Below are 11,054 nucleotides of genomic sequence, written 5' to 3'. Positions count from 1 at the left end.
GTTGACTTTTATGTAGCCTTTGGGAGAAATTAATCATTTATATGCTATTTGCTATTATAAATTGTAGGTTACCAGTCAACAGCGTTAGATAAGCAATCTACGTTATCAGGTGAGTCTTCATGAGATTTCACTCGGATGCATACCTAAGTACAAATTATTTTTACATGATATGAATTTCTGATGATGTGTACGTATGCATGATGTTTCAGTTTACATGCATGTTATGATATATTTTACATGCATGCTATTTTATGAATGGTTACGTGCTATGTGTTTAATCAGTTTTCAAATAACTCTAGCATGCTAATCCATACTAAAAGTTTGATGATTTAAGGGTGGGCATTTGACCAGTAAGTCACGACTAGTATAAAACACTACCCGGACAAGTGGGTGACCAGTTAAGATTGAAATATCTAACCCAGGGTGTGTTTGTGACTAAATGACCCATACCCGGCTAAACGTTATGCGAGATCTCGTATGTTCAGTGTCTTACAGATATATGTTTCCTTCGGTATTGCATGTTTTTCAGAAAATGCATACTATTTGGCACAAAGTTTACAAGTTGATATGTATGATGTGAAATGATCTTTACTCACGCAAACCATGAACTCATTGAGCTTTATAAGATGACTATAGTATGCATCTCAGGGCCAGGAAGTTCGAAGTTGGATAAGGGCAAGGGACTCGCGTAGAGAGTTACTAGATTGTTATCTTATCTTTAGTTTTTGCCTAGCAGCATTGTACTAATCTATTGTAACTTAACTTGGTATAAAGCGGGTTAGAACTTAAGTTAACTTTGGGGATTCAAAGACTTCCGCTGTAAACGATTCGAACGGTGATATTTTAGCCGTCTTTTGGACTATGTATTCAGGAAATGGATTCAGGTTACGTGACATTCTCAAAAAAAATAATAATAATAAAAAAATTGAGGGTGTCACAGTCGTTTATGAAAACACTTAGCTACTTTATTTTGGTTTGAAAATCTCACTTTTTCATCTCACACCCAAACTATATAAACTTAGCTACTCATAACGGAATGTAACTAACAAGTAAAGTAAATGACGGAAAGTAATGACATAAATGTAAAATTGCGAAAATAATGACGGAAAAATAAATGACAAGAAAGTAAATTGCGGAAATTAAATAACGGAATGTAAATGACAATAAACGTAAAGGAACATAATGTAAAGAACAAAAATTAAAAGACAAGAAATTAAAGATGAAAAGCTAAAAGCTAAAATCTTGTATTTCTTCCAAAATGTTTTCACAAATCAGCCTTTAAAAGCTGATTTTAAGCTTGGAATGGTATGCATAAAGATGAGCCAAGCACCTCCTTTTATACACAAAAGAGGCACAAAACAATAAAAGTTTTTACCCACAAGTTAATATCCAAAAGTTAAACAAAAAGTATCTAAAGTACAAGATTATACAAAAAGTCTTAAAATGTTGTAATCCCAGATTTTTAATCAAATGCCAGCAATCTCCAGCTGTCTTCCACAAAGCACAAAAAGGCAACAGCTTAATCAATAAGTTCTTCAAAAATCCGCCTATGTATCAGATCGCTGCTGCTCCAATGCTGTAGCATCAAGCTGTTAAGAAAAAATTCCATTAGTGTCCTCCTTTGAGTACCAACAAGTTAACCACAAGATTTAGCTCCATAAGCAAAGATATAAAGAAAGTAATAAAAATGACTCAAAATAGGGATAAATAATAATAAGTAAAATGGGTGCTTTATATATTGAATTCTCTACATATATCAACATATAAAGAAAAAAAAAACCCAAATTCATTCAACAAGGTTATGTACCATTGAGACTAAGAAATTTTGAGATAGTCAGGTAGGTAAACAAAACCGAGAAGTGACAACTCGAGATGAAGAACACAAGAAGAGATCAGAGAATACAAGTACTAACCTCAAATTAGGGAGAAGATTAAGCAAAACCCTAACCGTATGAGAGAAGCTATCAAGAATCGAATCAGAGTGGAGATGGAAGCAAGAACCAAATCAGGAGTGGTTTTGAACGATGAATCTCACATTGAAGATTGAATCGACATCTTAGGGAAGATCAATTTGTGAATCGTCGTCTTGGGTCTTGGGGACGATATGACGGGAGCAGCCTTTTGGGAAGATAAATTCTGAGTTGGAGTTTGGTATTGACAACTTGTACCTTATGCATTATGAGTTGGCTTTAAGACTATGCATAAATGTATAATAATCTATACATTAAAAATTGTTTTTAAGACTTTTATAAAATTTGGTTTATAAGGTAATATAGATAATTATAAATAGTTATAAAAATAATTAAATTACTTTTTATTAATTGATTATTACAAAAGTGGTTTTAGTATATTTTAATACATCATTACAAACAAACTCTATGAAATCACATGAAATACCAAGTACCTTGAGGTTCCTTTTGTTTTGTAGGATTGATTGAATTTGGCGGGATTTGGAATTGAATGTTTGTCGAATCCGATGTTTGGTTTTGGAAAATTTCCTAAATTTGAAATCTCAATATTTCATTTCAATCTAACAAACATAGAATTTTGAAATCTCATGATGGTGATTGGTATTTCACAGGATTTCGTAATATTTGTATGTAATAATATTTTAAATATGTTAAAAACATTTGTTTTGTAATAACCAAAGAATAAAAAAATAATTTAATTATTTTTATAATTATTTATTATTTGTTTTTATAGATTATTAATAAAAATGAAAATTCAATTTCATTTCAATCTACAAACCAAACACACAAGACATTCCAAATCTAAATTCTTCCACAAAATCCAAATCCTTCAATTAAACCAAACGCCCTCTCATGAGATTTCTAAATCCTATGTTTGTGGGGTTTAATCGAAATCTCGAGCTTTAAACCAAACACGGGATTGAAATGGTATTCAATGCTAAATCCCACAAACCGAACAAACCCAAAAAAGGGTATATTTGACTGTTCAAGAACATGAAAATTTATTTTATTTACTTCATTTCCGTTCCCTCTCTCAAGAACTGGAATAAAAAAAATTCTTCCTTTTCCTTTCCCTTCTTTCCATAAACCTTTATTTTACAACATGATAAATGGCAAAGCTTCAAGTTAAAAAGAGAAGAATGGAGGAGGAAAAGCGCATGAGATCTCTAAGAAAAATCAATAACTCGAATTTCACATACAACTTCTGAACATAAATACATAAAACCTCAACACCTTTCCTTCCAAAATCCGTATTTTGCAAGTCTCATCTTCACAAAAGCAAAGATAAAAAAAACAAGTATTCTTTTTACAATCAACAACTCCATAAAAACATGAAATAGCCATCAATGAATTTGTTATAGATATGTTTTCTATTTGGGATCCAACTTTGTAGGAAAATGGTCACCACTATAAGCAAAAAGGCTATCATTGGTATAAGGATGTTCATATCCCGCCTTACTTCCATCTGTGTAACTTGCTGAATTTGATGCTGATTCCGCATTGGGATTAAGACCCGCGAGTTCCATAATGTTCTCAATCTCTTTCACAACATCGCTCATTGTTGGTCTTTGATCTCCTGTTTCTTGAACACATCTCAATGCCACATCCACAAATCTTTCCAAACCTTTGAGTTGGCTGCTCAAACCAATGGTTGGGTCAAGGACTTCTTGGAGGTTGTATAGTTCTTTACTTTTGTCCATGGCTTGTTTCACTTCTCTCACAATGTATTTTCCTTTTTCGATTGGATTTCTTGCGGTTATCAGCTCCAACAGTACAATTCCAAAGCTATAAACATCGCTCTTTTCTGTCAACTGTTGTGTCATGTAATACTCCGGATCCATGTAGCCCTGCATCAAACCATATGCCATACTTTTTTAAGTCCAATTTTTTTGTAAAACTAAAGGTTTAGCCATAGAAGTTGAATGGAGATAGGAAATGCATGGAAACGAGACCTCGTGGAACCCAACTACTCCGCAGTATCTCTTTTTTATATACGATAAATGAAGTCACACACTCTCCTCACCTTTGATGAGGTTTGAACCCCCGACCTCCTAGAAGGTTGAGCTCTAATAGATACCTCTAGCATAAGTCCCTTTGGTTATTCTGTTGCATCTTTATCTCTCTATAAAACCAAACCAAACCAAATTATCCCATTATATCCCACCCGGGGGTGGGATATGATGTACCAGAGCTGACCTCTACCCCAAGGAGTAGAGCGACTGTTTCCATGAAGACCTAGCTTGTGACAAGTGTGAGAGAGGAAAGAGAGTTTATCCAAAAAAAGTATGAAGAATAGTGAAAACAAATACAAAAAGAACTTGAGGCCAGAAAGTAACATATTCCGAAAATTTGAAAACAAGTAAGACTAGTTACGAACAAACAACATCACAAAACAATATGCTTATATGCAAGTACACAATGTCTTACTTTATCTCTCTATCTGGTGATATAAAGAAAAGTTGGTAGTGCAGAAATTACTGACCATTGTTCCTTTGACTTGAGTGGTAACATGAGTCCTATTAGCGTCGCCCAGTGATTTAGATAGACCGAAATCAGCCACCTTTGCGACTAAGCGTTCATCTAGCAAGATATTGTTAGTTTTAACATCTCTATGTATGATTGGAGGATCAGCAAGATCATGCAAGTATTGCAACCCTTTTGCTGCTCCCAATGCTATTCGAAGTCTTCTCATCCAATCCAACCTGATTCCAGATCTCCCTGCACGTATCAATATCATCCCCATTCATCATCATCATCATCATCATCATCATCATCATCATCATCATTTTTGAATTTCAGACGTATAGCTAATGTTCGATACTTGAAATTAAATAGAAAAAAAGGGTACCTGAAAGACTATCTTTGACTGTACCATTCACAATGTACTCATAGACCAACATCTGTTCTCCTTGATCAAAACAAAAACCTACAAGACTCACAAGATTCTTGTGATGAACTCTTGAAAGAAGCTCAATCTCGGTTTTGAACTCAAGCCCACCCTGTGTTGATCCCTGTGTAGCCCTTTTGATGGCAATCATCTGCCCATTTGGTAGACTTCCTCTGTACACCTACACAGAATAATCACATTCTATGATATTTGTATGTGTGTATATATATGTATAGGGGAGCCAATCATGTGATAACCACAAGAAGGTTACAAAGTGTGAGAACCGGTGCATCATGTGTTATTTCAGAGGATTTTTTCCATCTAAGACTAGGATTTAAGGTATTGATTAACAAATATTCTTTTTACAATGTGTTTGTTCCATAATATGGAACATTTTTACGTGTTTGTGAAAGAAAACATACATGTAAAAAAGTTTCACAAATACAGTATAACACACGCTTACCATTCCATATCCACCAGCTCCTATGTTGTTCATTTCTGAAAAGTTGTTTGTGTATTTGCTAAGTTCCTCAAAAGAGAAAGATTTTGCTCCTTTGAGCTGAGGGACAGCACCACTTCCATTGGTTGCATCCCATAATGCTACAAGTTTTACGCAAAAATGATTAGAAACCAAGTTATATATTCAAAAGTAATCCAAAAACTTCCATTAAAGAATCATACCAAAAGGGCTGCTCTCTTGGTTTGCTCTTTCAGCTCTCCCTTTTTGACGAAAAGCATACATTCCTGCAAGTACCAATAGCACCACAAGCACACAACCACCAACAGCCGCTCCTACAATAACTCCAGTGTTGGATGACTTGTTTCCTGTCCCTGATGCTCCTATAAGATGAAACCAGAATGCATTAGGAACCAAATATTCATAATGAATGTACGTAAATATACATGATGAATGTCATGAATATTTCATTGATGATATTCATCATGAATATTTGGTTCTCACGCCTACTAACTAATTGTACACAAGTTCAATTCCTTTCACTAAGTGCTATCAAATGGGAAAAACCGATTACCTACGAAGTCGTAGTTTTCACCGGTGAAAAAGTAGGTCCCATATTCTCGGCCAGGCTTGAAAGTTTGGTTACTTAGTGAGAACGCAAGCCCAATAATCCCGCTCCTATTGAACCTTTCTTCTCCAGATGGGAAAATCTCTACCCTAATCACAAGGTAATCGTCCAAATTTTTGGTAGGATTCTTGAGAGAAACCGAGTCTACAGGGAGTTGCGACGTCCGAAAAGAAGTAATCATGGAATTGCGGAGGACCTCATAAATGGTCCCATTTTCAAGGTCAGAAAAGGAAGGAGCTCGGAAGATAATGTTGCCAGTGTATGGAGAGGCACATGCACAATTTGGACTTGAAACTAGACCTGAACTACAAGTTGCAGGCGCACAGTTGTTGGGTGGTGTGAAATATGAAGAATCAGTAGTTGTGAGAGGCGAGCAAAATCTCTCTGTCACGCCCGATTCAAAGCAGATTGGATTACCTACAAGTCTGCAGCAAAATCATCAACAGATGTGTTTAGGATGATTAAAAGTTTAAGAATATGTGTTAGATTACTCTCCAACAGAACCCTTAAGAAGAGAGAAGTGGTCTAAGTCTAGCCGATGTGGGACTCCAACAAAAGAAAGCCGTTTCAAAACTTACGCTAACTGGATATTGTATTGACTTCTTTGAGGGAAGGCATCGATCTGATTATCCTGCAAATTGACCGACTGTAGTTGGCTGCTATAGGTAGAGCCAAGATTCAAGGTGCCATTTACTCTGTTGTTACTTAAATCACTGACCAAAATGAGGTTGCAAATCATCAGTTTTCAGCAACTAAAATAACCACAAAAACTGCCAACCAAATCTCAACTCACACTTGCTGTAATTGAGGGATGCTGAAAAGGGCAGCAGGCAGCTCTCCCACAAGGTTTGTACTGTACATATTACTGCCAAAAAATGTAAATAATCAGCCATTATAAATGTACGGTTTCACACAGAGAAATGGAGATGGTTAGAGGGATTTACAGTGTTGTCAAAGATTGCAACGTTGAAAACCAAGAAGGAATGTCTGTTCGTTCAAAAGTATTGTTGCTCAAATCCCTGGAATGGTATTTGGGAAATCAGGAATTAACGATTACCTTCATTAATCAAGATTAGCGGTTTCTAACTGAATGATTTGGTTCAAGTATTACTACTACTTACAGATAGTTGAGTACATTCAAACCGGTTAAATTAGGCACAGGGCCAGTCAGTTGATTGTTTGACAGGAACCTATAAGCAAATATTTGTCAGACATCAGAATAATAATATGATTGTTAAGACACTGATTCATTTTGTGAATTCATTACAACAACATGGGTTTAATTTAGGACGCACAGAGGGATCTAATAAAGTACTAATAGGACTTAAGGTTGTAGGACCGACAACTTTAAGTACTAAACAATGGTTTTATAATAAGTTGTTACAACGAAGTTGTAGCACCATTATATAGGGTACATAGTTGTTGGTCCTAATTCTTAAAAGTCTCGTTAAGTATTCTATTAGGAGGATGCCCATAAAAGACCCACTTCATTATAGTGAATTTTTCATCTTTTGTGAAGCCCATCCCCACATATATTCTCACATGCCGAAGAAGAGACCCATAAAATGGACTAAATAAAATAAACCATGGGGTTCTTGTACTTACATCTCAAAAACACCGGTAAGGTTGTTGATGTTTGGCGGGACATTCCCAGTTAATAAGTTCCCATCAAGACGTCTGATGTCACATGAAAAACGCCGTCAAAATACAAAGTTACCCTTTGAGATGTACAGAAAGTCTTGAAATGTGGTACTTACACGACTTCTAGCGATTTCACAAGCCCAAGTGTGGGAGGAATGGGGCCTGTAAGCTGGTTGTTTTCAAATAGCCTGCTCAAATATCACAAGGCAGAAAGTAAGTTCAAATTATCTCCCATTTCAGGAATTTAAGATTGCTGTTATATTGAAACATACAGATGAATTAGAGACATATTTGAGCTAAAGAGCCGAGCTGGGATATCACCCTCGAGCCTGTTCCCTCCCAAGTGGCTGAAAATACAAACAGAAGCAAGTATAATTGTAATTGAGTTTTATCTATTTAGGTCATGTCTGGCAACCATAAGCTACTTCCTTTTTTGAGCTTATTGAAAAAGTGCCGTTTAGTTAGCCATAAACTAGCTTTTTGAAAAGCTCCAAGGGATTTTTTCCAATTATACCCCTTAATAACTTTTCCAGCATGTCCTTTTAGACTATTTTATAGTCTCATCTGTCTTATCAGCTAGTTTATACTCAACATGACTAGTTTGTCAAGCATAATCGATATAGAAACAAAAACATAAATAATAGACATACAAGTGCAATGCATTAGTCAGCATATCAAGACCAGCAGTAGTTCGTCCACTAGAAACTGGTATACTTCCAGTGAGCATGTTGTCTGCTAGATCCAACCAGTAAAGATTTCTGATATTACCAATGGAAGGTGGAATGGGTCCAGTGAAACCATTCGAATTCAGAGACCTACACAGTTTAGATAGTTGAATAATGAGCTTTTCTTAACTTTCTAAAATGGGATCTGGAAGAAGAATATCTAGTACTCACATATAGACAAGATTTTCTAGATCTCCAAGGGTGGTGGGAAGTAGACCACTGAAACCGCAATCAACCAGGATTCTGGTAAACAAGATCAAACAAATATCATGCCAAGAGATTTTTACTGTCTTTTTTTTACTTTACTGTTGGAATAAAAAATCTGTGTCTCCAAACTCCCTGTCCTGCCAATCATGTGCTTAACAAATCAGCATTATATATTCTCAATCTTCATGATTTGCGAGCACGTAGGGGCAAAGAGATTATTATTCCTACTATTAAGCATGTAATCTGTAAAAACTACTCACAAATTTGTCAACTTCTTCAAATTCCCAATTGCTGTAGTTAGAGACCCAACCAAACCTTTATTGTAAGACAGATCTCTACATACACAAAGAACAAAAAGCATAAAGTTGCATACTGCATACAAACAGCTTCAAACTAAAAGTAATCAGAACCAATTTTAAAGACTTACAGAATCTGCAACTCAGATAACTGCCCGATGTCTCCCGGAAGTGGACCAGTCAAACCCATGCTTGCCAATTGTCTGAAAGTTGAAACAAAACAATAAATATCAAAAGGAAAAGAAAGTGGATAATTTGTTTTTCTTTTTAAAACCTTTTACCATCCTTTCTGTTATAGAAGAACTCACATGGAGGTGACACGGCCGTTGGTGCATCTGATTCCATCCCATCCACTGCAGGGGTCGGAACTATCGTCCCAACTGGGTGGTGTGTTCTCCCAAACGTCTTTGAGAGCCCGCAAATATACAGCTGCAAATCAAACCCAGATCTTTGATATTTCTTCGTAATTTTACAAAAAAAAAAAAAAAAACTAATGAATTTGCGTATTCAACTCTATCTTTTCTCTTCCATTTTGGGACTAGAATCCATGATAAAAAGTAGAGAAAGAAAAAACCCTACAGAAAACCAAACTCTACTCCTCCGATAGAATTATGCTCATAATACTAAACTGGAAACGAAATCCATGAAAGTAACAACTTACAATCATCGTTCTGTGCTGCTGCAAACCAAATTTGGATGAATACGATCACAAGTAATTGCCCTATTTTTGAACCCATTTGTGGATTGAATGGTTGCAAAACATGAAAGTGGAAGAGAAATTGTGAAAATAGAAACACCCAATCAATGGGAAATATCTATAGTCGAGAAGAAGAAAGTTTCTTCATGACAGCAGGCTCGTATCGTTGACTTCATCAACAATCAAATGGACAAGTAGATGGATGATTCATGAGCACTAAATAATTGAATAGTTTGGAGGTTGGAGTTTACCGTTTACCGTTTCTTTCTTCAAACTTGCATGTTTGCAAAGCGGCGACGTAGGATTACTTTTACTGATTCGTTTCTACACTAACATACAAAATTCCAGAAACTAATTTCATAGTATGAAACATATAAATTATATAAAATTCGGAGTACATTATAAAGTATGTCCACGTGTTATTGAACATTTTAGATTAAGTCTACAAAGGTAATAATTAGATATATATGGTCGTCATGGTCTCACTTTTGTTTTGAATTGGATATCTTTCCTAATCAAAATCCTAACTTCACCAACTCATGTTTTATTAAATCAAGGGTAATATTGTCTTTTTAAGTTTATCTTATTTTATTTATTAAAATTATATTTAATCTAATAATAATAATAATAATATTATATATATATATATATAGAGGTGAAGGTTCAAACGAGAACATCTTCATTTTACGATAACACACGTGAGAGGACCCTATGATGTGCGGACGACGTATTCTACGACTTAGCTTACTCCGAATATTGTCTGCGTCTATGATTTAGTATCACATGTGATGGTCTGGATTATAGTATCATATCAACAACACCCTTATCACATGTGGAGGGTTTAGTAGTGTAACGGCGACTTGGTCCGCAAGCAAGATCGCATTGAAAATTGCTCACATATCTGATTTAGTATCACATGTATATCATATGTAAAGGAATAATAGTATCAAATGTGATTGTTTATAGTAAAAGAGTGTTCTCGCATTCTCATAAAATAAAGGTGTTCTCGTTTAAACCCTTCCCTCTATATATATATATATATATGAGCGATCAAATGAAAACCACCCTCATTTGTACAAACCATACAAACCACCTTCATACGTCGATTTCATTGTTTAATCTTATGAAAAATTTTCACGAAATTGTTTAATCTTATGAAATTGTTTCATATAATACTTTTTTGATGAATTTGTTTCATATATGGTTATGAAATTGTTTCATATAATATATAATGAAACTTTAATGAAACTGTTTCATGCATTTCTCTAAAATTAAAATAATGAAGATGATAATATCTATGATTAACATCATCTACAATAAAAATGGTTAATCAACCTCTCATAATTACAAAAAAATGAACAAAATGAAAAATTATGATTGATTGAATGAGATTTGCACGATTTCTACAAATTGGGTGGTTTTTATTTGAACGCTCCCCTATATATATATATATATATAGGGGCAGGTTCAAATGCGAACGGTCCAATTCTAAAAAACCGTGTAAACCAAATTCGACCAATAAGAAAATTCCATTTGTTTTCAATTA

The 11,054-nt window shown here is 34.9% G+C and overlaps 1 protein-coding gene across 1 annotated transcript; it reads right to left on the bottom strand.

Annotated features, from left to right (window-relative positions):
* Positions 1-3,133: 3,133 nt before the first annotated feature.
* LOC112506710 (probable leucine-rich repeat receptor-like protein kinase At5g49770) lies at positions 3,134-9,700 on the bottom strand. Its single transcript, XM_025110949.1, has 19 exons — positions 9,473-9,700; positions 9,120-9,240; positions 8,943-9,014; positions 8,776-8,850; positions 8,480-8,551; positions 8,234-8,398; positions 7,856-7,930; positions 7,700-7,771; positions 7,548-7,619; positions 7,064-7,132; positions 6,887-6,961; positions 6,736-6,807; positions 6,521-6,655; positions 5,889-6,367; positions 5,539-5,697; positions 5,321-5,457; positions 4,819-5,038; positions 4,453-4,688; positions 3,134-3,817 (listed from the first exon to the last, which is right to left on the bottom strand). The coding sequence occupies exons 1-19, from the start codon at positions 9,546-9,548 to the stop codon at positions 3,341-3,343; spliced, it is 2,859 nt and encodes a 952-aa protein (XP_024966717.1). The 5' UTR covers positions 9,549-9,700; the 3' UTR covers positions 3,134-3,340.
* Between the last annotated feature and the right edge of the window lie 1,354 nt (positions 9,701-11,054).

This window comes from Cynara cardunculus, assembly GCF_001531365.2.
Source record: "Cynara cardunculus var. scolymus isolate 2C chromosome LG 2, CcrdV1, whole genome shotgun sequence".
NCBI classification, from domain to species: domain Eukaryota; kingdom Viridiplantae; phylum Streptophyta; class Magnoliopsida; order Asterales; family Asteraceae; genus Cynara; species Cynara cardunculus.
The sequence above is the reverse complement of the archived record's forward strand: the minus strand, read 5'-3'. Positions and strand labels throughout refer to the sequence as shown.

Bases quoted from the DNA above. Each gene is read 5' to 3' on its own strand.
- LOC112506710 (XM_025110949.1), bottom strand. From the start codon at position 9,548: ATGGGTTCAAAAATAGGGCAATTACTTGTGATCGTATTCATCCAAATT. The intron at 8,851-8,942 runs GTAAGTCTTTAA...TTGTGTATGTAG, and splicing joins TTATCTGAGTTGCAGATTCT to AGATCTGTCTTACAATAAAG. The intron at 4,689-4,818 runs GTACCCTTTTTT...TGATACGTGCAG, and splicing joins AGTCAAAGATAGTCTTTCAG to GGAGATCTGGAATCAGGTTG.